The sequence below is a fragment of the Nothoprocta perdicaria genome, unplaced genomic scaffold, assembly GCF_003342845.1.
Source record: "Nothoprocta perdicaria isolate Ctin4 unplaced genomic scaffold, notPer1 scaffold_96, whole genome shotgun sequence".
Lineage (NCBI taxonomy): Eukaryota > Metazoa > Chordata > Aves > Tinamiformes > Tinamidae > Nothoprocta > Nothoprocta perdicaria.
Genome location: NW_020456265.1, coordinates 1,969,958 through 1,997,207, shown reverse-complemented (window position 1 = coordinate 1,997,207; position 27,250 = coordinate 1,969,958). Strand labels below are relative to the sequence as shown.

Below are 27,250 nucleotides of genomic sequence, written 5' to 3'. Positions count from 1 at the left end.
CCTAGACTAGCTTTATCACCTCCATAGCAACTCATGGATACTGATAGATAGCAATTCATAAAAGATATCAAGATATTTAAATAAATTGATTCTATTATTCTCTTTCAGTGATTGAATGTATGGGGTTATGAGGGATTTGTATATAGACAGTTTCCATTGTGTTTCCTATTATACAGCTGGAAGATTTTTTTTAAAATGTAATGAGCAGATAAATGATGACTGAAAAATAACAATGTGCTCCCCCATTTACAGATATATACAAACATACATACGTTGTATATATACAGATATATACAAACATATATACAAACTTAAGGATGTTGTCTCATATTAAACTGCTCCTGTATCCTAACACAGGTCAGGGAAATAGCATCAGTCTTGGCAGATGCTGAACCTCGGGTCCAAGCCAGCAAAGCTTTCCTAGTTCATGCTCACCAGGGGCTCTGCTCACACACACTCAGTGCCCTGAACATCAGCTTCTGGGATCTGGGATCAAACTTGCTGTCTCACCCCTGCTAATTTGTGTTTATGTGTTTATGAACTTCCTCCTCCTTCTTTCTTGTGAGATTAAACAGTCTGCTCTCCGAGTGAGAATTCCTTTGGGGCAGCAACTCACACCTTTTTTTCACTACTGTTCCTGTGTAACAATAAGGAAAAACAAACCTAGACACACATAAAGCTGGGGAATCTTCCATGCTCACCACTCCCTTCCAGAAAGGCAGAGGAGCAGCTATTCTCCCAGAATCATTTATGACACCTGGGTGGAGATCCCATGCTCAACAATAGCACATTTTGAGCAGTAGCACACTTTGAGTAGCATCAGGAGTGCTACTAAAAAAAAGTGATTAGTCAATTTGAGTGTAGTAGCAAGTGTTATTTGGGCTAAGTCTACAGAGGCAGTATCCTYTCCTATGGGATATTTTAATAAATGTTTGCATTAGCAACACTAATATCATTTTTTATTTATCTGTTTTATTTTAATCTTATTAAATAGACTCTTGGGATTCTGTTCAGAGAACCAAAGATGTTTCCCCTCAGCTAAACCAAGCCACTATCATTGACCTTCACCCTTCCTCGACTTACAACATTCGCATGTATGCCAAGAATCGCATTGGCAAGAGTGAGGCCAGCAATGAGCTCACCATCACTACTGATGAAGCAGGTATGTTTGGGTTTCACAGTGTCTAAATCTAAAGTGTCTAAAAAGTGTCCAATTATGGGAAATTAGCATGCTTTGAGACATAGAATCTTTACTTGAAATGCTGCTTATGTTGCTACAGTTACATCAAAAAAAAAAAATGCTGAAGTATTCCTAGAAAACATTGTGACTTTTGCAACTTCATCATGCGGGCCTGAAATTAAAGCTTTTCAGTGGCATCTAGTGGTCAAAGAAGATATTATGCCCTAGATTTTCAGCCTGAACTACTGTAAACCACATACACTTACCTACACTTAGGCATATCAATCAGTAGCATATTATTTCTAGGGGTGGATCAGCCCTCTCTGGGTCCGGTGCCCAAGTAGATGCCCAAGTATTATTATAACTAATTTCTCTGCCTTAATTTGAGAATATCAATCTACATTAATCAAGTCTTCTTTTGACTAAGGCACCCCCCAAACCATGCAGTATTTAGTTTTCTGATTACCCTGCAAGTCAGCTGGCTGTTATTATTTAGTGTCATCCCCATGTGTGTTTTTGTCTCCATGTAGTCTTCTACATCATCATTACAGGTTTCTGTAGCAGAAGAGCTGTGCCGACATTTTCACATTAAAGACTGGAGACACTCTTTTGTACACAAATTGCAGACAATTGCTCTCTTCAGTGCTTTCTATCTTTATTTCTCGGGGCTAGCAGATGTGGCAGTGGGGATAAGGGCTGCATAGCCTCCTGCATGCTACCATGTCCCAGATGCTTCATGTGAACCCCAAGCAAGACTTATAGGTGAAAGGAGGAAGGCTGCAAGTCTCTCTCTGTTTTAGCAGCTAAGAAGGAAAATGTTGAGGAGCTTTCCCAGTATATTTTGTAATTAGGTGGTCTGGCTGTACATTTCCAAGTAACCCAATTAGGTTTGACACCATTAGCCCACAGCAAGTGGGTGGAATTTCTTTGAAAGTTCATGACCAGACAGGAACTTGTTCAGTTGAATCTGAAATCACATTTTTATCTTGATGATTTATTTTTTTCTGTTTTTCTATGTGAAGTCATTAATGCTTCCCTCCTTGGCAATTTACATTTTTGAGAGGAAAAGCGTAATTCAAATATCAAGTATATATCAAATATAATTCAAGTATAATTGACAGTGTCCTGTCAGTGAAAACCCTTCTGTTTTTTTGAAGATCCATGTTGGCCTAGACTTTAAACACTTAAATTTTCAGTCCAGTTTGTGTGAATACAACTATGTAATTCCCACTCATTTTCACTGTGGGGGAAATTATTATAGTGAACATTTGCCACTTGTCAGGAGAACATGTATTTTCTTCTAAGGGACATTCTGAATAAGCATAGGACACAAGAGCTTACAATGGAAAGCAGAGCAAAGAAGAGAAAATATTCATCAGGTATGTTTTTTTCACCCCTGTGGGAGAGAGGGAGTGAAGAGTATTCACATTTTGTATGAATCTTCAGCCAACAGCTTTATTAAGGGTGAACAGTTTGTTTGCAAAATACTTATGATTTGATCAAGGTTTTTCTCCTCATTTGTTCTGTGAAAGCAGGAAATCATTGGGTAAATAGATTATCCATTCTTCCAAACTGAATCATCTATAGCCCAACAGGCCCATTGTTCTTTGTGCGTAGCCATTCAAGCAGTGGGGTGGGTATGGGATCCTACTCATGCAGCCTCTTGTATTCACCCATGCTTGGGATATTCCTTGCTTGCTGACTTTATTCTGACTGATAATTAACTTGTCAGGATCAGCAGTTGACCTTGAAATAAAAACCAGCATCCCTATTAACAGCGTGGAACCTTAATGTCACATTTTATTCGGTTCTTTGTAACCTAGTTTCAGAATAATTGATCCTTTCTTTGCTGTCTTATAAGAAGCTGTCCATTAGGTGTCTATTAAGAGAGGAAGGTCAGCAATGTGGATCTGCATTCAAAAGCCACTGATTTATTTAGGGAAAAATTAATTGGAGGAGGAAAAGTCAGGTTTAGCCAAAGTATATGACATTTTTTCCCTAGGTTCTGCTTTCAGGTGGTGGTCATGCAAGAGTTCCCTTTTGTTTGTTTTTGTTTGCTTTTTATTACTTTTAAAACAGGAAATRTAAAACAGTGTTGGGTGCAGAGAATGAGGGAGAAGATAATGAGGAGAGAAAAAGAAAATGCAAAAGCTGAGCAAGCAAATGCATGCCATTGGAAGGACCTAGACAGGCCCTCGGGTGACAGAGCACTAAAACAGGCTGCCTAGAGAGGTTGCAGAGTCTCCTTCTTTGGAGAACTGCAAAACTTGCCTGGATGTGACCCTGTACCATGTGTTCTAGGTGTCTCTGCTTGAGCAGTGGTGTTGGACTAGAGGATCTCTGTTCATTCTAGAGGTCCATTAAGGTTAAGGATCTTAACCATTCTGTGATTCTTTCACTCACATTACACATCACAAGTTATTTGACCCAATTGTGGTCAGCACTAGGAAAGGAGACTGTAAAAGGTCCCTATGGCAAAAGGATAGTCAAGCATACAGTTTTGTATTTTCACACAGCTGGGACTGATTTCAGAGCTCTTGCAGATTCCATCTGCTTCCATACAATCCCAATTAGGTCTCGTGCTGGAAAGCAGACTATAAGTAGCCAGTCATCAATGCTTGTCAGGAAAACAATAGCATTGTAGCTGTTGTTTATTACTGAAATCAACAGAGGAATCTGAATTATCTGGGTTTTCTTYATGTCTTTGTCACAAACTCTGTATGACATTAMGCATGTAAAATAAATGACTTTTTTATCCCATTTATTCTCAAATTCTTTGCTAGTAMAACAGGAATAACAGCATTAACATTTCACAGTAGTAAGCTAGGAATGGTTAACCATACAAGTCTATAAAACATTTTCAGATATTTTAATGAAAAGACAAGGTTTTAAAGCCCTTTTTAAGGATAAAGTGCTTTGCTCATAGTAATGTACCTGGAGAAAGGGCATTCATGTTGGTAAATAGGGGGACATAATCAAGGATAGGATATAGAGACCCCATTTTTGCTACTGGTCTTACTCTTTTCTACTTTCTGTACATTACTGCAAGGTAATTGAAAACAAAGTTCTTTCAACCTTTAAAATTTTCCTCTATGAATGACAGTCAAAAATGGCACAGCAGAGGGCATATTTAATAACTTAAAACATATTATAGGCTGTATTCTGGGTCTCACTACTTTCAGCAGTGCAAGCAAAATGTTCTGGTTGCTTTCACTGCAGCTGTCAGTGCACTCCACCTCTAGCAGCCCCATCTCACCCTTTTTATTGCTTTGCTTCCTTTGTCATGTTATTAAATTTAATTTAGTAGCTTTTACTAAAGCATATTCTGCATCTAGGGAACTCCCCACAACAGCTGAAGATTACACCATTTCTTTGTTCAGATCTTTCCTTTATAATGATTTACCTCACTTAGAAAATAATTGCTTTACAATAGCTCTCCATTCAGTTCTAACCTATTCTCAATCTGCTTTGCAGTTAGCTGTCCAACTGACAAGCGAGTTCCTCTAGACTCAGAGCTATTTTTTTTTTATTTCCCTTTCAAGTGTCCTGCAAACCCTYTGCAGCATCTAAGTAGTAAATTAAACTCCTGCTGTAGCTCCTGCTTTACCAAGTTGCTCTTTCCATATGTTTTCTCTCTATTTCCAGGTTGGGAAATAGAGAGATCTCTATTTTCCAGAGAGCTGTATATACATACATGATGGCAAGGGAGCATGACTCTAAAGTGTGAGAGCTTTTCACATAAATGATGACTAATATTTGACTGAATCTGCTTAGTCTTCAATGAACAAAGTGGAACCCCCAGAAAACTGTGAGCCCCATGCTGAAGGCTGGCTGAAGAGCTCCTGTGTTACCTACTTTTGAAAGGGTTCTTCTGCCTTTATTGCTGCTACCTGCTGGTTTCTGATAGCTTAAATACATCTTTTTTATTTACAAAAGAGAAACATTACTGTTAGAGTATCAGAGCATATTGAGAAAAGTTACAATAGATCACTTATTTTATTTACTAGGTTGCTGAATATTGATCTCTTGGCCAAAGATGATGATGGAGTAAGGAAGATTATAGAATCTGTTTTTTTGTTWGTTTGTTTGTTTTGTTTTGTTTTTGATCAAAGTGATATCTTCATTTTTTCCTATGACATTAAATCAACACAAATTTTTATATTAGAGGGTATGTTAAGATGTTGAAAAAATATACGAAGTGCTGAATTGTGTGTTCTGTGATGACCTGTTTTTAAGCCCATCTCTTCTGTTTTTCTAGCTCCTGATGGCCCACCTCAAGATGTTCAGCTTGAGCCTATATCTTCACAAAGCATTAGGGTCACCTGGAAGGTAAATACATATAGCCAAGGATGTGGACCTTGACAGTATTTTTTGTGCATTCAGAGATTTATAAATATTTGCAAGTCATATTATTAAAAAAACTGGGAAGTCTTATTATGTGGTTCATTTTATCTAGATTTTTCTCAGTGTTCTGATAACCAGAGAATGTTTTAAATAGTTTTAGTATGATATCAGAGGCTAACTAAACTTTGTTTTAAACAATTTTGTGTTATATACTGCTTGTACATCATAGTGGACAGAATAAAGCTTTCTAATTACAGTAGTGTAATCTCAGTATGAAAGTCACTTTCCAAATCATACTTATGTTTTCATATACTCTAAACTCTGAAATATGTAGTATTATGTGCTGGAGCAGGATGGTGGCGTTATAGTCATTAATTTCTGTAAAGGTACTACTTACCTTCAGCAAATGCTGCTGATATGTATTGTGTCCCATAGTATGGACCCTCTGGAAAGTAAGGTTAGTAACTGTGGGCTGCTGAATATTTACGACAGCATTAGAAGCTTGTGGCAGTCTTGAGGTAGGTCTGGAAAGAACAAGTTTCTACAGAGCATAATCTCTGTACAATGCAGTGCGACATACAACAACTGAGATGCCCAACTAGTTTGTCGAGGGACCTCAACGAACTACTCAGTCCTTGAGGAGTTTCATGGTGTTTTGAAAACACTGTATTATAAAACTTGTCTTCATGAAATAGTCAAGTATTAAGCTCCAGAAGTAATCATCTCCATCAGATGTTGCAAAGGTCATAACACAGTGCTACCTCTTTTACATCTTAAGCTTATATCAACATTGGTTTCCATTAACCAATTTCCAAAAAAAATAAAAAATAACTTTTTTTTTTTTTACTAGCTGCAAGCGTACCTGGTAGATAAGGTGAAACACAAAAAGGTCCTTATAAACAAGATACATGAAACATTGATTAAAAGGCAACACATAGACATTAGACCATGTAAAGTGGCCAGTGTAGAGTGATTCTCAACAAGCAAAAGAGATTCTTAATTGGTTGTTACTTTTAAAGGATTCAGAAGTTGTCATTACCATCAAATCTAGCCAGCAACAACCTCCAAGTTGTTAATGTTAGTTTATCCTACAGTATTTACATTCTCCTTTGTGCATGTTTTAAATGATTTGTTTGTTCTTTTTAAACTTCACTTTGGGGAAGATCTTAAAAGGCAAACAAGAAAAGATCATTGTTTTACTGTTGGGGTTTGTAGTGCCATTTTTAATTCTGAAAATTAGCTATTAAATTTAATAAATGAAAATACGTGTGAATAGCTACCAGAAAAATAAAATTTCCATATCTACATTTCAGAAAGGTTGCCTAAAATATAACTGGTGCAGATTCATACTTCCAGGCCATTAAAGTCCAGCCTAGTTTCCCATACCATAAAGTCCATACCTAGTTTCTAGGTATTGTCTGGGAAATAAAAGTGTGTCAAAAGAGCAACTGGAGTTGTATTTTTGTGTAAACAGTTCTCAGGATCATGTTTTGGAATTTACTTGATTTATGAACACAGGCCAAGTAGTAGCCAGTGCCTTGTATAACAAAATAATCACAGAAAGGAGCTATATATTAAATATATTCTCTGTTGCCCTGGCAAGTCTCATTTGCTCATTTGCTCTGGTGGAACCAGAAAGTTGGAGTCACCTTAAAGTGCGAGCTGCCTTGGAAATCCCTACTTGTGCCCATGTATGATCCTGTCTAGGCCAGAAAAGATGAGTTCAGGCTCCAAGAACTGAGCAGTCCCAAGCCAGTCTTGTGCCAAGTACTGTGCAGATGCTGTCCAGACATTTGATGTTTGCTGTGGAAAACAGGCCAACCTGTGCACCAAGTTTTCTATGAAGACCCAGTGTCCTGGGAACCTTCAACATCTGCTTCCCATAGACCTGTTTTTGTTTAAATCTGACCTTACACCTAATTGCCTTGTGCTCTTGCTCTTTCACAACTTGGGGCACATGTACATGGTGCAATGCCACAGTGTCTCTTCCTCTGCTGGAGGAACGTAGAAGATCTTAATGTAGTTGTTTGACCGGCCATGTCTGAACTGTGGTCAAGTAGCATGAGAAGAGCTTTGGCAGTRAGCTGCTCTCAGTAGTGTGTCCTCCAGCAAAGGACTAAGAAGACATGTGATCTAGCCAGCAATAGGCTATGGCCTTTATGCTGCAAGACCCCATGAAGTGTTGTTTCACAAGCAGAAGAAGCTCAGAAGGTCCAYGAATGAAAAGATAGACTGTAAAAGACAGAGTTTGCACCCCACTGAAATTCTACTCACTGTGATCTTTCTTCTCTCAAGCCCTAGATGCTCAGCCCAAAAGCAGTTTGCCTTGATTTGCCATCATTGCTCTACCGTTGCTGGTAGAGTAGCTCATCTGACAGGTGCTAAATTTCCCTGAGGTGATGGATGTAACTCAAACAAAAATACTTTCCTTGATTTGAAATCCCCTCTGTAGCCAGAAGTGAAGTCATTGAGCTATCTTCCTGACAGTTTAACACTCATGTGCCCCTACATTTACTGGAAAAATTATTTTCTGAATGACAATTTGTAATAGCTGTTGCCTAACTGAGAAGTCCAAGACTAGGAGTGAGCCATTCACTTCTCTGTACTTGTTTGGAACCTCCCAGGTAAAAGCAGTTTTAGTCCATTACTCAGCAAGRTACTTTAAGTGGGTTCCACTGGGATACTGCAGGATGGTCCTATCCATGAATATCCATAGATATGGATATCCATGAATCCTGGGTTTACAGTAGTTTCTTATGAGACAGTACAGTGACAAGTAGCAGAGCTGTGCAGGAGGCTTACCTTAACGCCTTATGTGAGAATAAAAAATATTCCTGTGTGCTACATCATACATTGTCACAAAGGCTAAAAGGTGGAAAATCAGCCCAGTAAAAATTTGATTGTTTTTGTTTTGGAGRCATGGGAGATTTTTGCAAAAAATAGGCTAGTTGATATCATATAAAAATGATTGTTTCTAGAGTCACAGATATGTTAAAGTTGACAAATCTTATTTAAATATAAATATTGTCATTAACAGGAAAAGGAGCCGAGGATAACAGATCAATCATCTTTTMTCTTGTATTAAGTTCTATTTCTGCAGCTTTCTGCAATCGTTAATCTTCCAGAAGAGTTTATTTTTATTCCACTTGTTGAGAATCCTAGTTAAATGAAGATTTATAGGTCTATGATCAATTTAATCCTATTTCTATGTGTCCATCTAGAACACTGGATATCAGATTCAATTTTTAAATGACATACAGAACATTTCGATGCTTTAAAGTGGTGAAGAGAGAAAAAGAATTGTGATAATTTTTTTTTTCTTGGAGTACTTTAGAAGGCAAATGAATCCATTAAATTTAGATATGAGAAATATTGCTTATTTTCTTTATGCACACACACACGCATGCTCTTACGAAATGTYGAAAACTTCAAAAGACTTACTGGAACCTTATTCTACAAAAAATGGATTTTATGATATAGCTAAGATAAGGGATGAAAAGTTACTTTTTCTTAGTGTTTTATGACTTCTGAGAAGGTTAACAATATCTTTTCCCTTGAACATCTTTTAATGAACAAATGTTGCTTTATTAAACTTTCTACAGAAAGGTGGTCTATATACAATAAGGGATATACATATCAGATATGATTTATGTGTGCAAAAAGTCCATCCGAAATGAAATATTTAAGTAATACTAAACAGAAACATTTATGGAGCAGAACATTTCAATGCTTCATTGTGAAGTGAGTTTCAGATTGTTTTATTTTATATTCYAATATATAGTATTATAATATGTTTCAAAGTGAAAAAAATTAAAATTGAAGTAAAATGTTTGTATTTATTTTTAAAATTCTCTTGATCTAGAACAATTATACAAATATTTTATGGATGCAAAATTTGCCATTTTATTACATTTCACAATGAAAAAGTATATTATTACAGAATTCGTAGTGAAGACGATATTCTTGTATTAGTTGTCTCACAACATTTCAATATGTAGTAAATGTATAATTCAGTTTTATAATTATGTTCCATCTGTTTTACACTATGATATATGTGTTCAAATATATGTACCATATGTTTCTGTAAACTATTAATGCTCAACGTGCATGCTCACTTTTCTTGGTATTCAGTGGGTACCTTAAAATGTATGTTGTGTGTAGATACAATATTTTAATGTGTGCATTAATAGACAGTGAAAGCCACTCATAAAACAACTAATATAGCTCATTGTATAGCCCATATCTTATGCATGGTTTTTTTGTGATTTCAGTGTGTAAGTTGTGTCTGTGACAATGAGTTTTGCTCCAATATCTCTCGTGGCAACTGGAGTGTTCCAGTGCCCGCTGTTACCTGGATAATGCTTTAGATCTTGAGATAAGCAGCAGAGCATGTGCTSATAGTTGAGATAACACACAGACTGTTAAATATTTGCTGAGCTGTGGAATTCAGCACTGATAGAGATAAGTGATATCCTGGAGTGATTAAACTGGTGCCTCCAGACTTCTGCTCATTTAAATGAGATGGCAACTTGCAGTATTGTCAGAAAGTGCTCCTGTCTCTAATAATGGGTCTTTGAATTGTACACTGCCTTGTCCAAAGTGTTTGTCTTTTATTCAATTTGAAATGTTTAAATGATGTTAGTTCAGTCCTTTTGCTCCTTCCTGTAACACTGACGACACATAGAAAAATGTATGAGTTGTGCAAAATGCCATGGCTAGTAACAGAATTTGAAATCCTTCAATGAATGAAACAGTGAAACAATGAAAAAAATGGCTTAATTCTATTGAACAAATCTGATTCTCAAACAAGAAAAATCTGTGCTCAGGTTCAACAGTGCAGCTCAGATGTACAAGCTACAAAGATAATTAACTGTATGATTGTTTAGAATAGAAAATGCACTGACAACTACATCTACATCTACACATCTACATCTAACTAAGCACTACTGTTGTGGTAAACTTGTGGTAAACTGTAGACTGCAAACTTTCATGTACTAGAGGAACTGCCTGATATATTTCTGCTTCAAGTTTTGCCTCCTTTTTCTGAAAGCAATGGGGTGAAAGAAATCATCTTAAAATTAATTAATTCCAAGTCCATCCAGTGAATATATGTTTKAAATATAGAGTGCTGTTTTTCACAAGTCAGTAATTTGTTGGTAGTGGATAACAGGCAAATTCCAAGCTGATTTTATTACCTCGAATAAAGAGAGTAAGGCTTTGGGAAACTCTTGCTGAAATGGACAGCTCCCATGACAGAAAAGTGTTTCTGAGAAAATGTCCTTTAKTAGCTTTGGCAGGTATGCTAAAAACAGATATATTGCCTGTGCATGTTCAAAGTATCTGATACTTCTGGCCAATAAACTGTATCATAAAGATTTTTTAATGAATGAGTGGAACTGAAGACCTGGGCGGCATCTGTTGGGAACTTGAAATAGTTTTGGATGACTGGAAAGAGATTTTTCTCCATGGATTATGAATTGTGTTTTAAAATTTTTATGCTAGCTATACTTCATGCACATAGAAGAACAGACAAGAACAGCTCCTGTAGTTAAATTAGTCAAGTACAATTTAAATGAAATCATAACAAGTATTTCTGTCAATAATGGACTCTCTCCTTGAGTTACTAATCTTTGTTTTAATTTAAACTATATTTTATATTGCAGAGTACAAAGAATTGAATGATTTCCACAAKTCAGAGCTCAGGGAATCTTGTACTGAGACTGAGAATTATGGTACATAATTATGGCCGTTAATTTTGTACTGTCCATATTTTTGAATGCTAGCTATTGTACACGTTATTTTAGTAGCTATTCAGTATGCATATCTCCGCTTTCCAATTCATYAGTGCCTTTAGCACTCATCTAATCATCTTGCCACAGCAGACACTGAGTAGAACCACTTTAGAACCACAGCACAGTGTAAAATTTTACTAATTCATCTAGCTGAATAAACTTCTGCAACTGTTTTCAATAGATCAATAAATGCCTTGCTAAAGATTTAAGGAGTGAASAGTAGGGACTTCTGTCAAGAATGCTATTAGCAGTATATGCTAGGCCTATAATGCAGACACACTCTTATCAGCTCAACTTTATTTAATTCATCTGAAAGAAGAAAAAAACATTACAAATCTAGATTGCATCCCAAAAATATTTCCTATTAGATTTTTCTGTGTAAGAACTATTTAAGGTTTTTCTTTTAGCACACGAATGTACTGTTAAAGCAGCCTGCCCTTAAATTTATGTCTCATGGTACAAGGTTAACACATCATGTGCAGGGAGTATCTCTGAATTGTTATCTAAAAGTAGAATCGCATTCAGTAAGAAAAAAAGTGTTGGAATTTTTGTATATTTCAAAAATTTTAAGGGGAAGTACTTGACTCTGGAGATATGTGCTTAATGTGTAATCTTTCATATCCTGTTTAGGCTCCAAAGAAGCACTTGCAAAATGGAATTATTCGTGGATACCAGATAGGTTATCGGGAGTACAGTGCAGGGGGCAATTTCCAGTTCAACATCATCAGTATTGATACCACTGGGGACAGTGAAGTTTATACCCTGAATAACCTGAAAAAATTCACCCAGTATGGCATGGTAGTCCAGGCTTGTAACCGGGCTGGAATAGGACCTTCTTCTCAGGAAATCATCACCACTACCCTAGAGGATGGTAGGTCCTTGGCAAACAGCTATCATGAGACACATGATTATTTTTTATTTCTTTTTACCTTGTTACGTTTACTGCTTGATTACTGATTATTGTAGAGGGGAATAACTGAAGACCAGATTTTACAGATGTTAGATATAGTAGATAGCCGGATGGGAAGAGGTTGAGCGGGGACATGTACAATTTTAATTGCAAGACAGTATTATGCAAGTAAATAAATATAACTGTACCATATAATATATCCTGGTATGAATGATATTGACTGAAACCAGTTTTCATGAAGAAGCCTATTTCTGTGACATTTATATATTTTCAGATTTTATGGTCTCATTATAATTTAGCAGCACTTTTCAGATTTTATGATCTCATTATAATTTAGCAGCACACTTTGAGAAGTTAAGAAGAAAAAACTCTGAAAGCTGAAATCATACTGTTAGTTTTGTTGCCTTTGTTTTGTTTTTAACAGAATGTGCTGTGAAATCTCAAGCTCTTGGATTACACAGCCCTTTATCCTGTCAGCCTAAAATGAGATGTGTGTTTCTCCAAGGATATTCAAGCTAATGAGAGAAGAATTATTGTTATTTCACACCAAACTCAACCTATCTAATCATATGAATAAGCAGGATTTTTTCCTAAGCTGCATAAAAATCACTCTCAGACAAGGAGAGGGAGTCCTCTAGTGGGCGAAAGAATGATTCCATAGCCAAAAAGCAGCCCTGTATTTTAGAGAAGTATAAAAGCAAATTCTAACATCATGGCAAAAGACAGTGTAGGTCAGATTTTCAGCTATTGTAAATTGGCATCAAGTGCTGAAACCCATGCCAGCTAAGATTCTGACTTTTTGTGCGTGGGAAATGGAGTAGCACACATCTAAAACTCTTGAGAGCTACAGATTTTGAGGCATATGCTTTATGAAACTGGTGTTTTCCATTCATTCTAAATCTTTCTCAGCCTAGACAGATCATTGCAAGATGTCAGAAGACAGTACATTGAAACATGAAACGTTTTGTATTGTAACAAGCATAATGTTTTTTTCTCCAGAATCTGGCATGATAAATGTTTTTTGGCAACATTTTTTCAAGTTTTGGGTCATTACCAAATGAATGAATGAAAGATGTCATGAATTTAAAAGCAACTCCAAAAATGTGTACTGCAGTTATTGCCTTTGGCACTAAATGGCCTAGAGAAAATACCTTATATTTGACAAACTTTTTTTTTTTTTCCATTTTTTCTAATTGCCTGTGCAAAGATTTTGTGAATGTTTTTTCCATATTTTTTTCAAGAAAAGCCTCTTTTTCCTCCTTTCCATTTTAGAGGGAGATTCAAATTGTTCAAAAAGATGGCTATTTGGTGCAAATATACAAAAATACTTTTAAAATGCTTACAGAACATGTTCTGCATTTTTTAGACCTAGTATGCATTTCTTTATCAAGAGAAGGGAGCAAAGCCTATTAAAAAGACTAGTCAGCAAGGGGCAAAAGAGTATGTCAGAAGTCACTCTGGGAAAGTCAGCTACAGTAAAAGTGTAGCAAGAAAAAAGTCTTTCYATTGCTAACTGTGTAAATGCTACCACAAATAAAGGATGTTGGAATAGCACTGAAAGTTGAAAGTGTAGCCAAAGGGGAGTCTTCTATAAAGTGTGGAGTGTTCTTTTGTGTGTATTCCTATTAAATGGCATAGCTGCACATGATAAGCATTTGGTTTTATTCATCAAGTTTAAGACTGGTGAATATCTTGTTTCAGTGCCCAGTTGCCCTCCAGGGAATGTGCAAGCCACTGCCACATCACCAGAAACTATCTCTATTTCCTGGTCAACATTGGCAAAAGAAACCCTGAACGGGATTCTGCAGGGATTCAGGGTTATCTACTGGGCTAATCTCTTGGATGGAGGTAAGAGAATTTTTTCAAGCYGTCACCAAATAACAAGTAATTTGTGGCATGTGTATCATTTACTCCTCATTATACTTCCTTTCCACATTGGTTTAGAGAATATTTCACCTGCCTGTCAGGGAAGTATTTTACTTAGAGGTTTATCATAGTATCAGATGTTACAAAACTGATTATGGGCTCCTGTTAAAGCAGTGAAGGGGCTTACCTGCCCATTAATTTGGGTTCCTATGTCTTATTTTAGTTTGGTTAATTATCTATTTGGTTAGTTAGTTGGCTGGTTATAAGGTACTTAATTTTTATTTTTTTTTTTTTTTGATAGCATAAATTTTGTCTCCACAGTGGATGGCAAAATAAGGAAACTTTTGGAACAGATCTTTTACACTGATGCTAACCCCTTTCTGTTGTGCTTATATTTTGAACCATTAGCTTAGTTCTTGGTTGGAAAGTAGACTCCTGAGCAGTAAATGAGTGAAATAAYTGAAGGAGAACTGATATAATTTACTAATCTGCAATTTATATGATGATAATCCTTCCTTGTAAAATTAAATGCTAGTAAATTTGATATGCACATACCCTCATTGCCACTAGTCCAGTTGAGCTTTCACAGCTCTAAGACAATGAGTTCTTTCTCTTCTTGTTCACTTATCCAAGGGCATGATAGTCCTTTCTAATGGAGATCCTGGCCTCTGCAAGTATGGCCAGGTTGTCTGAGTACAGATATATAACCCTGAGACACACTGCTACTGCTGGTGGTGCTTGAGTCAAAAAAAGGGAAAAACTTCAATTCCCTTGTAATTTAAAAAAAAAAAAAAAAAGGCAGAAAGTATATGAGAAACAAGTTTAAAAATGTAGGCCTGACTAACATAAAATTAAATGCTTTCATGGGCCTTTAGTCTTTGGATGAGATTGTATGTGAATATTACACTTCTAAGCTCCTATGTGATGTCCTACCATGTGGGATGATGTGCATAGATATGAAGGGCTTTTAAATAAGATTTTTTCCTCATTTGCTTGGCTTTATTTTCTGCCCTAAATCTCTTTTAAGCACTCTTTTTTTTTTTCTATGGATTGTGCTTCCTAGCTTGTTGCAATAGAATTCATATGATGTACATAATTCTGCAAATAAATCTCTTTTTACTATTTTTAAATCTGTTGTTAGCTGGCATTACTGCYGTCAAATGCTTTGCAGCAGTACTTGCTGCACTTCTGAAAACAAAGAAGTTTGTTTTTCCATATAAGAAATGATCCTTCTCAAAAAACAAAAATGCTCATGAAAATAGCTAACTGACTTTCTCTCTTTTTTTGTTTTAGGGAGTGTTTTATAATGATCTCTTCTTGTTCTCTGTTCTTTAACAACTATCTTAAAACTTACAGAAATTTAAATTTGAAAAAAAATGTGGGGAATTGAAAACTAGGTACATTTTGACCTGAAAAAAATTGGAACACGAAGAAATTTAATTTTATTTTGACTCTATATGTAAGCATTAGGGCTATGGTTTAGCAGGCATGGTGTTGAAGGGCTTACAGTTGGAGTCCATGACTCTGTGATTCTATGATTCTATGATTCTATTAGTACATGGATTGTTATTTTATAATAATGAAGCATTATTTATGTGATACACTCTTTAATCCCTACAATTTCTGCAGTAAGCATTGACAGCTGCAAAAAAACCTGACCTTGCAAATAACTTAATCTTGTTTTTATGTCATAGAGCTGGGAGAGATAAAAAATGTTACTACTACACAGCCATCACTAGAACTTGATGGCCTGGAAAAATATACCAACTACAGCATTCAGGTGCTGGCTTTTACTCGAGCTGGGGATGGAGTGAGAAGTGAACAAATTTTTACCCGCACTAAAGAAGATGGTAAGGATTAAAACATTTTCCTTTCCCACTTCCACAAGACCTTTGTTTATCTCAGATTTTCAAAATAGTTGAAATGGAAGTTTTTGAGAATTTTTGAGTTATCTTTCAAAGTGGTTAAAAATGGGGAAAAGAGGATGGAGTACTTTGGGATGCTCTTTTATAACCTGTATGTTTCTAGGAAGATATTCAGTGTGAAGAAAACAGAATTCTCCAAAAAGCTTTCCCTTCAAAAAGAAAATGACAACCGAAATCTCTTTGCTTTTCSTCACAGACCAAACATGGAAAATTTAAGCATCATAAAATCAAATTCACTGGGAATTCTATCTCTAGCCTGTTTAGATGCCCTTGAAAAACTCATGAGAAACCTTTGAAAGTCTCACAAGATGTCCAATGACATCTTTAAATCCCTAAATGGATCCCTAAATGGATGCCGGTGGCTAAGTAGTTAGGTAGTTAAGTTTCTTGTCAGAAATAAAAAATCCCATATTCTTACCAATGGAGTTAACGTGAATAGTGCTTGATTAGTATACTCTATGCATTCAAGGAAATTAATCGATGGATTTYTCTTTGTTACTCATCTAGATTACAGGTCATGAATATATACATAAATTTGTCTTTTTTTTTCCTTTGTAATGAAGTTTGCAAAACTGCCTAAAGGAGTTGGTTCAGTAGATACTGGTTTGATGAATCTTATGATTTTTTTGCAATAAAATATTAAGGGACTCATTCTAAAATTTACATCCATTGCAAGGCCACCTGGTCACAGCTGTAGCTGTACTCAGGGAATTCAGTGAAAATGAGAATAGGACTTCAAACATTTTTCCTTACCTTATCTTTCTATGAAGGAGTGACTAGCTGGATAGATGAGGGCAGAGCGGTGGTTGTCATCACTTGAGCAAGGCTTTTGACACTGTCCCTCACAGCATCCTCCTGGGCAAGCTCCGAAGGTGTGGGATAGATGAGTGGACGGGGAGGTGGATTAGGAATTGGCTCGGTGGCAGGGTGCAGAGAGTGGTAGTCAGTGGTGCGGAGTCCAGTTGGAGAACTGTAGTTAGCGGTGTCCCCCAGGGGTTGGTCCTCGGTCTGGTCCTGTTCAATTTATTCATTAACGACCTGGATGAAGGGCTGGAGTGCTCCCTCAGCAAGTTTGCTGATGATACCAAACTGGGTGGAGTAGCTGATAGCCCCGAGGGTTGTGCTGCCATCCAGAGGGATCTGGACAGACTGGACAACTGGGCGGTTAGAAACCTCATGAAGTTCAACAAAGGCAAGTGCAGGGTCCTGTACTTGGGGAGGAATAACCCCAGACACCAGTACAGATTAGGGGTGGACCTACTGGAGAGCAGCCCCGCAGAGAGGGACCTGGGCGTCATGGTGGAYGACAAGATGACCATGAGGCAGCAGTGTGCCCTGGTGGCCAAGAAGGCCAACGGGATCCTGGGGTACATTAAGAARAGCGTCTCCAGCAGGTCGAGGGARGTGATCATCCCCCTCTACWCAGCCCTGGTGAGGCCACATCTGGAGTACTGYGTCCAGTTCTGGGCTCCCCAGGACAAGAGGGATGTGGAGCTGCTGGAGAGAGTCCAGCGCAGGGCTACGAGGATGATCAGGGGCCTGGAACATCTGCCCTATCCCTAAAGGCTGAGGGAGCTGGGCCTGTTCAGTCTGGAGAAGAGAAGGCTGAGGGGGCACCTGATCAGTGTCTATAAATACCTCAAGGGAGGCAGTGAGGAGGAGGGGATGGCCTCTTTTCAGTGGTGGCCAGCGATAGGACCAGAGGAAACGGCCACAAGCTGAGGCACCAAAAGTTCCACAGGAACTTAAGGAAACACTTTTTGACAGTGAGGGTGACAGAGCCCTGGAACAGGCTGCCCAGAGAGGTTGTGGAGTCTCCTTCTTTGGAGATCTTTAAAACCTGCTTGGATGCAGCCCTGTGCCCCGTGCTCTAGGTGACCCTGCGTTGAGCATGGGGGTTGGACTACATGACCTCTGAGATCCCTTCCAACCTTAGGCATTCTATGAATCTATGATTCTATGATCCATTGTCCTATTTGTTCTTTTTTTGTTTTCAGAATGTTCTTAGTATTTTCCATTACTTTGATCCATGTAGTATTTAGAGCGAAGAAAAGAGCAGTAGGGCAGCTTTCAGAGCTTGGTATTAATCACGAAGATCCAGAATCAACCTGCAATAATTACTTTATCTCARTCTGTCTCAAGATCTTGCATCCATTTTGAAGCTGCCAAAGACAACAAGCTCAGACACAGACATGTGTACCTTAAATGCTGAATCATTCACTGGTGTTTTGGATCTACCCTCATGTCTTTTAATTACTTTGGACTACCAGTGGCTTGAGTCAGACACTTCTGAAATACCCGATACCTGGAGGTTTTGTCTCAAAAAAAAATCTAAAAAATAATCATGGCAAATTGTAGGATCAGCTGCTGCACTTTCAMGTTACATTTTGCTTGCAGATCCTAATATGTACTCTCTGGTCTTATCCCCGTATGTATTCTCCGGTCTCATGCCTTTACACTTGGGACTTAAACCACAGGCAAGCAACAGGATTGTCCCTCACTGCTCCAGCTGCTCAGTCCCATCTCAGAAAGGCAGAAATCAGGGTAGAGCACCCCTAGGGGTGGCAAGGATGTGTTTTCTGGTCTAAGCCTTTGCACAATATGCAGCCAGTGCCAGATCATCATGGACAATAAGCATTGCTCCAAAAGATGACCTACAGAGTCTACCCCCAAGCCAAGGTAAGTGCTAAATGGAGTCCTGGCCACAGAACAAAAGCATTATGAGGGCTCATTGGGAACATCATGTATGGGTTCCTCCTGAGTCAAAAACTTCAATGGAGCCATAAGCTAATGAAACTGGCCTGGCTGTAGTGTCTTGTCTCTGTGTGAGCTTCCTTCATTTTGGGGATTCATCAGATGGTGGAAGGCATGCTGGTAGTCTGTCACTGAGGACGGCAAAATAACCATGTAATGCTCCTGAAAGGTTTCTGATACATAACCAAACCCATCTTCCTGCTGTAAAAGGGATCAGGTGTCTCTAGGCCATGCTGTTGGCTGATATTTGGTAACTTTTTCTCCAAAACTTTGAGGGATAGGGGCTCTGTAGCCTCCCTTGGTAAGCTGTTCCAGTGTTAAAGGATCCACTGTAATGCTATAAAGTGGGCTATTTCCATGTTTCCATGTGTCCTGCTGCCACTGAACACGAATATCAGTGGATCACTTCCTGTTTTATAACAATATTTCAGGGATTGCTCTGTTCATTGCTACCTACCCCTATCACATGTGCACATCTTTTCTGTCCTTCCTCCAATCTGCACTGGTCCTGAAATACTAGAACCCCCCAATATTTTTCTTTTTTCCTAAACTACTTCTGTATCATTTGCTTCTGCCTAATTTTTGGTGGCTCTTTTGCTCCCKCTGTTTCTGAAACCAGACAGGCCCTGACATCTAGAAAACACATATGCTCTGTGTTTTGCTGCTGTGCAAAGGCTCATCTATCATCTTTAATCCTCCTAGCAATGAAGCCACAGGAACAGTTCAGCAATAACTCACCCTGAGACTCTGCAACTAACCTTTTCAGACATTTTGTGATGTCTTGCAGTGGTGCCACTGATTAAATCTTTTGTCCAGAGAACRAAGCTGAAAACTGTTTCCAGAAAATACAACAATTTAATGTTTCAAACCAGCTTCAAACCAACTATTTTTTAAGGATGTTAAAGGTCTGAAGTGGATTACATAAAAGCTGCAGTTAAAATAAGTCCAAACCCAAAGTCCCAGGTCTAAACTTCCTGAAGGCTGTGGAAGTTAGCCTGGAAAAGGGTATTCGTATTGCCAAACCATGTGYAACCAACGGATGTCTCATTCCTCAGAAAGAACAGACATTTCTTCTTTTATAAGGAAAAGAGGATCCTACGGAAGATAATTCAGTATACCTAATTTCAGTGTAGATAAAAGAACCTGCTATAAAGTTAGTTTCAATACTCTCTCAGCATGTGGAATACAAATGCTTAACAAGGCTTTGATCTGGATACCTGATATCCTGCTTTCAGACCTTTGCTAGTTACAATTATTTTTAAATGGCTGCCAAGCCCTCCACATCATTATTACTATAGGGCCATACCATGCCATTGATTTATTTTTCTTTTTTTTTCATTTCTTTTACATTATCAGAAGCATTTCTTTGTAAAATCAATGGTGCAGCATGTTCCATTATCACTGTTGAAAGGCAGATGGTGGCCTCCTGTCACATCCCTCTTGGTGTTCAGCTCAGAGACATCAACCCAGAATTTCTTTAGCCATCCTGAAGTAAGCAAAATTTTGTTTCCAGTGTGACAAAAGAAAACAGAACCCTAGGGAGTAAAGCGGTGTGTCTAAAAGAAAGTAGCAAACGCTTCAATTTCTTGTAATGTTTGATACTGATTTTAGACACCAGAGGTCAGACACCACTGCTGTTCAGCTTGAGAAAGAAAAGTTTTAGGAAATGAGCTTTCCTTCCAAAGTGATCATCTCTAGGATTTTTGCTTAGTTTTTTTTTTTTTTTTTTTTTTCTCCTTAGCCGTTCCCCTAAATGCTCCTCTTGGCAAAATGATAAATATAKCAGAACATGCCTTTTTAAGAATTCATTGCATTTTTTTTTATCCCCTATCCTTCCTACTTTACATAAACTTTCTCTTTGTTGATTCTCTTTTTTACTAATTTTAGTAAATCATAAAGAATTAAAATCATTCTTCAAATTCTCCTGCTCACTGGGTTACAAGTAAAATTTCAAAGCTAGCAATGGGAGTTGCATCCTCCCCCTCTGTTTCTGTGCTGGGAATGCAATATTATAAAACTGTAAATAAGGCWACGAATCTGTTCCCCCCACGAGCTAGATGTGATACCCAGCACCTTGGCTAGCATCAGCACCCCTGGTCTTGGACAAAACCATGCAGCTGAGGATGCAGCTGTGCAGGCCCCGCTTCCACAGAGAGCTTGGTACCCCTCAGTATTTTGGCCTGGCGTGGTGGCTTGTACTTAGCAGCTTGCCAAGATTGCTACTGGGTTTTGGATGAGGCAGGAAATTGTATTTCTKTCTTTTTTTATGTTCTTAGAAAATCCACTCTTACACACAAAATGCTGTTTGAAAAACACAGAAGGCTGTGTTTTTCAGGCTGTGTTGATTTTTCATATGTGTTTCCTTCAGAGAATGGGGAAAAACTGCAGCAAGGAAATGGGAGGGACTTGTCTGGAGGGAGGAAGGAGAAACACTAACCCCCTTTCCCAGCCTGATTGCAAGACTAAATCCAGAGAGATTTTCTTCCTTTCTTTACTCTCCCTGGACTCCCTAGTTTCCTGGACAGAAACAGATTTATAGATACCATATAGATACCAGACCAAGTTTTACATTTATTCTAAATCAAATTATCAGAGTTATTCAGGAAGCTTTGGAGTGGAGCTCTGTCAGGGCTGTTTCAAATGCCTCTATAGTTCATCTCTGTCCTGAAAGGCTTAAATGGCTTAAACCCAGATGCTATGATGGCAAACTGCCCCGATGATCTTTAAAATACCTTTTTTTGTCAGAGATCTCCAATTTTACTTTTTCAAATAAGTGAAGAAGATACAGAGTAATAAGTGTCTGCACATGAACATGGCAGAAATTAATAGGAAGCCAGCTTGGTGTGAATTATGGGTGGACAGTACCTRTATTTTGGCCCTACCTGTATTTTGGCCAAAGTCTTAAGTTCAAATTGTGGATGACATATTTACATGAACAAAGGCATCACTGGCAGTGGCCAGGGGCTTATTTTGTGTAATTTTTCATAGATGTACCTGTCAACAGGATTTTAAATGCACTACACTCAGTGCATTTGCATGCATTGTGCTGAGAAGAAACCTGGTGATAATCTTGCAACTTATAAAAAAGAGAATGAGAATATTCGTAGAGTGTTTCTGCATGATCCTGCACTWCTCAATGCCATTTCCCAGGGTAGTCACATCAGCGCCTTCTTCGTGATAGCATTTCATTTACGGTGTCAAGAATACAAAGTGTTCTCCTCCACATGAAAGCAGAATGCTATTTCTGTATCTTTTAAAGCCTTGCTAGCTTGAGAATGAGGCCATCTTTGATCTTAAATTTGCCAGATCAGATCCCTGGAAAGTCCCTAAAACTGCTAGAAGCAGCTCTCAGCTTCTCTGTGTTCAGGCTTGGTTTTCCTCAAGCTTCTTACTGCTGTCATAGCACTGATAATAATGGGAAAAAGGACCATATGACATAGTGCATGTTTATTTGTCTTTATGAAGATTTTTAGGAATAGCAGTTCTAAAGTGCTTGGAGAATTCAGCAAGAGAATCCTGTTCTTGTTCTACTGATGTCATGCAATGACCGAAGCTTATGCTTTAGTGTAATAATTGAAGCCAATAACTGAAGTCAGACTATAGAATGTGATGACAGTGGAAGATGTGTGTAGTTTGTAATGATCTTATGCCATCATGTTCAGACTGGGATCTTTCTGGGTGCCTGGGATAAGGGACTACATTGCCTTCCTTACCCGCCACTCCATGGCTTCTTCAGAGTATTTAAAGAACCCATGCTTAGCAGTAAATGTTCCAGTTAATACTGAGAGAAGTTAGAATAATCTTGTCTTAGCCCAGGGAATTAATTTGAGCCAAGGCGTTTACCCCCTGGACACAGGACAGTGGTGGTCTGACATCAGATGACAGTCTGCATAATTCTTGCTAAGAAAATTTAAATGATTCCTYACACATATTCACTTCCATATGTTCAACCAAATAAACAAAAGCAATGTAGCAAAAGAAAAGTAATAAATGRACATTCATAATCATTTTGGTAACACTGCAAATGATGTTGCTTAATTTTGCCTCTCCCCACTGAAAATATTGTGGGGTGCTTGTATTAAAAAAAAATTCAGAAATTTGACTAGATGATTCTTGACTTTCTTTCTAGTCACTCTCTCTGCTGGTCTGTATACTGGGCAGAAATACAGAAGAGAGTTGACAAGTAATATTTTCCACATACATCCATTGATTGGAAAATGCTAGATGAATTCTGAGTTAATCCCTCAACAGTCGACAGCCGTGACCAATTACCATCAGAATCTGTCCCTATAGATCACACCCTAATTTAACAATAAATTACTTTAACCTCATACATCTATTTGCAATGATTTCCAGAAAACATTACTAACTGTAAAGGAATCCTCCTGGGTTAAGTTATTACCATTGGGAGCTGGCTTTCACTGTTCAGCAGCAGTAGCAAATAGTATTTCTAATGAGTTGGATATAAATAACAAGTTGAACGCTGTCAAGCATCAATATTTACTTTGCACTGGAAAGAACTTGCTAACTGAATTAGCCACTTTGCAGCAAGGGGCTGGGTTTGTGTGCAATTATAATCATGACATTCTCACTTGATGCCTTATTAATTTTCTCAAAACACTATAAATAGAAAATGTGTATTCATAAATACTGCATTTAGTGATGCTTATCTATCACTTTTCTTTCATTTTCCARAAATCTCTGCACAGATCCAAAATTTAAATTTTGGAGTATAACTGTATACTGAAAGCTAAGCAAGTTTAAGCCCCAGACTGTCTGGCATCTTTCTATAGTCAGATTGTTGTGCCACCATCATATTTACCYATTTAAATAAGATAGAAGTAAGATTGATGGTCCGCCTTGGAGATCAATATGCTGGATAAGGATTGGAGATCATTTAATGATTTTTCTTTTTTTTTTTTAATCATTTTTCCTTGAAATTAGACAAATTCCATGAAATTCCTCATGAACCAAAAGTTCTTCAGAAAACAAAATCCATTGATTTTTTCTTTAACACCAGATATAGTCATTTCAATACAACATACCTGTCGAGACYGTAATAACTGAAAACAAATATTCTCATATGCAATATTACAAATATTTTTAAAATTATTTTATTTATGTGTTTTATGATTACTCTGTCTATGAAGATATTTTCCTGTTTCCAAAGTTTGGTTCTTCAGGAAACTTTGAACAAACTTAGTCTAATGCTAAAAATATTCCATGCTTTTTTTTGGTAAGTACAAGCTTATGTATTTGTGATACTTTATGGGTAATTTAACATGCAGGATTCTTTTCATATTAGTGAAAAAACACCTCCAAGGATGGAAAATATTATACAATATAATGTGGGTTTGACATATATACTCATGTAATTAAATTTTTTTCTCAAGATGTAAGTACACAAAGAAATACAGCTAGGATAATGTACCAAGTTTTTGACATGTCCTGGCTTAACTTTTTTTCCACGTGGTTTTAAAGATATTTTCTCTCTTTTCTTCTCTTCTTCTATGACAGTTTTTGATATCTTATATAAATAGCTACTATAATTAGATAAATAAATATGTGCTCATATACTGCAGTGCCAGCTAAAGCTCTGAGCTGTTGAGGGCAAGGCTGGGGGGAAGGGGACTGTGTAGCCATATGCCTGCTCATACATGACCCTACCAGGAATACCTGGGTCACATCAGGCAGTGCTAATTGCATAGGGCTCCAGCTCATTTGCTCTCCAGTTCATTAAACTCACAGCTGCACTGTGTGTATCCATTAAACTCTTCAAATGCATATTATTTGCACAGAGAMTTATCATTTGGTGTGTGTTATGTCTTCAAAATTCATCTAACAATAATTTATTGTTTGGCTATTTTCACTGGCCACAGCTGACATACTTTAATGTATGCACGCTGTGGGTGAATTTTCACAAAAGTTTACTCGAGGAGCACCATTCCTCCCAGCCAGTTCAGACCTCCTGAAGCAGAATTTCCCCTGCTGCAGATGGGAGCACAACCCTTCAAACCCTCTCCTTCTTCAGGATGCACATTTTGTGCCTTGTTTCAAACAGATTTGGGTTACCAAAGCAGCAAACTTGTGTTTGTTTTTTTTTGTTCCTCTATTGCATTAGGATGATTTAGTCCACTCTAACCATTACCTGTTGCTTTTCCAGTTCCAGGTCCTCCCGCCGGTGTTAAAGCAGCTGCGGCTTCAGCCTCCACTGTGTTTGTGTCCTGGCTCCCTCCCCTTAAATTAAATGGCATCATTCGGAAATACACCGTGTTCTGCTCACACCCATACCCCACAGTAAGTCCTACAATGCCACCGCAGATGGACAGCATTAGTTCTCAAAACACAAACTGTGGATTTGCAGCTGCTTGGCACTTAATGCTTTCCTTGTGTTCCTTGCCATTTCTTCTCTAAGTAAGGGTAGAGGGGGATCTAGGGGCTAAGGGTTTGACTGAGGTTTCTTTTCTTTTCTTTCTACCTATCCAACTAGTACAAATAATTTCAAAACCAACAATCCAGAGCGAGTATTCTTAAAGTCATACTGTTAAGAATTTGCATAACTGCCTTTTGCAGGACCAGCCACAAGCTGTCTACAGCCCTGCTGCAGCTGGATGCACCTGTTTACTAAATCTAACTAGTGTTTTGATCTGAATTCCTACACATTTGCCTCAAATATTCATGTGTGAAGGAGCAAAATAACATATGAACGAGTGTATTTGCTTGCAATTAAGTACATTTGTGCCMAAACCATTGGCTCAGTCTAGGTCTACATGCTATTACTTCCTGAGAATGTGACAAGAGAAAAGTTGAATTGAACATCAGGTATCTTTCTCTCTGAGCTGTGAAGAAATCTATTTCTAGAAAGCTTTCTATAAACACAAGAGCCAGCTGTTCTTTTTAAATGCCAATGCATATTTTTCTAATATACAATGAAATTGTATTTATTTTTTTATTTGAAGGAYTGATTTAGTTTTTAAATAGGGCTTCCCATCAGGATAGGCTCTCAAATTGCAAAATGCAACCTCAGTTTAATATACAAGGCAAACATTGTTCCAGAAATAGGAGGAGGTTGATAGGAATATTTCCAAACAAGCCTCAGACTGTTTTCAAAAGCAGAGAGACTAACTCAACCCACTCCTGTGGCAAGTGAACTAATTCTGCATATACTTAAGGCGGGACAGGACAAAAAATATGTGTCCAGTGATGCCTAAGCCCAAGCAGATATATCCTGCTCTAAGCAGAATTTATTAATCACATCTGATATAAGGGGTCGGAGCTCTTTGCTTCTTTTATGCTTTGTGGCTAGTACTCCTATTTCAATTTAATAATCATAGCTATACAAAGCAAAATATCTTAATAATACTCCTTAAATATAAGCTGTCTGGAGATCTTTCCTCATAGACTGTACATTCCTATGGCACACAGTTTATTAATGTTTATCATTTTCTAAGGAGTCTAGATTTAACAGAACTAAACCTTGAGATTATGGCTCTGGAGAGCAGTGCGGTGCTCCGGAGAGGGCGAGGACGAAGTGCTTCTCTGGCAGGTTGGAAAGACCACCAGGTGGTGCTCCTGGCTCTTTCTATTTGCTTATCATGCACAGAGCTGCAGTATTTTTTCTCAAGGCTCCTTTGCTAGAAAGATTTTTTGTGTGTTTATTTCAGCAGGAATATAAACATCCTCTGTTGGGCAAATTTTTGTCATACTCAGTTTTGTCATAAAACTATCTTTYCATAGTTGCTTATTGCATGGGTATGTTTTAGAGTGCCTCATTAAAAAAACACTGTTGTGACAGACCACAGTGTGAAACAATTAATTTGACTGCTATATTTTTGTGAAATTTTAGCATGAAGTGAGGGATCACAGTATACCTCATCCCAAAGAAAAACAGTTGGAGTCATTGTGTTTTCTGTTAATTGCTAATGTATACATATATATTCAGTCTGTTGCTACCTGTGTTCATGAAGGGAGGTATAAGTGTGGTGAGTGTGTGTATATATACAATATATACATGTATGCATGTAGACATATACAGCAAGTCCACAGTGCTGGTTGGAATTTCTCTTTACATCCCTGTCCTTAAAGAAAAGAGTGACATTAATTGATCCTTTTTTATTCAAATAAATGAAACAAAACATATCAGAATTTAGATTAAAAATAAATCATTCTGCAAGCCAATTCATATTCTACTTTCCTACTGTATAGGAAACTTCTTCCCATATCCATGTCCAACTCTGTGCATGACCTGGCTCCCCATGACYACACATGATTGTCCATAAGGCACTTCCCTTGCATTATATATGTGCTGTTCATCGTCACAGACCTGATATAAGCCCTGCCCACAGAACATTTACTATAGTCACTCTGCTCAGGCCTGCTGAAGGCAGTGGACTTCTGCAGCATGGACTTCCATCCAATCCCATCATCATAGCTTTTCCTAGGGACCAGTGAGGCTATAGGTGTTCATGGTTTGACTCCT

General features: G+C 37.8%; 1 protein-coding gene across 1 annotated transcript in view; it reads left to right on the top strand.

Moving 5' to 3' along the window:
- Positions 1 to 27,250, top strand: part of DSCAM (DS cell adhesion molecule) — a 374,272-nt gene that overhangs the window by 278,086 nt on the left and 68,936 nt on the right. The window contains exons 15-20 of the mRNA XM_026053029.1: positions 995 to 1,162; positions 5,439 to 5,509; positions 11,947 to 12,187; positions 13,928 to 14,074; positions 15,787 to 15,942; positions 24,935 to 25,068. Coding sequence (XP_025908814.1) covers positions 995 to 1,162; positions 5,439 to 5,509; positions 11,947 to 12,187; positions 13,928 to 14,074; positions 15,787 to 15,942; positions 24,935 to 25,068 — 917 coding nt within the window. The remainder of the gene's footprint in view (positions 1 to 994; positions 1,163 to 5,438; positions 5,510 to 11,946; positions 12,188 to 13,927; positions 14,075 to 15,786; positions 15,943 to 24,934; positions 25,069 to 27,250) is intronic.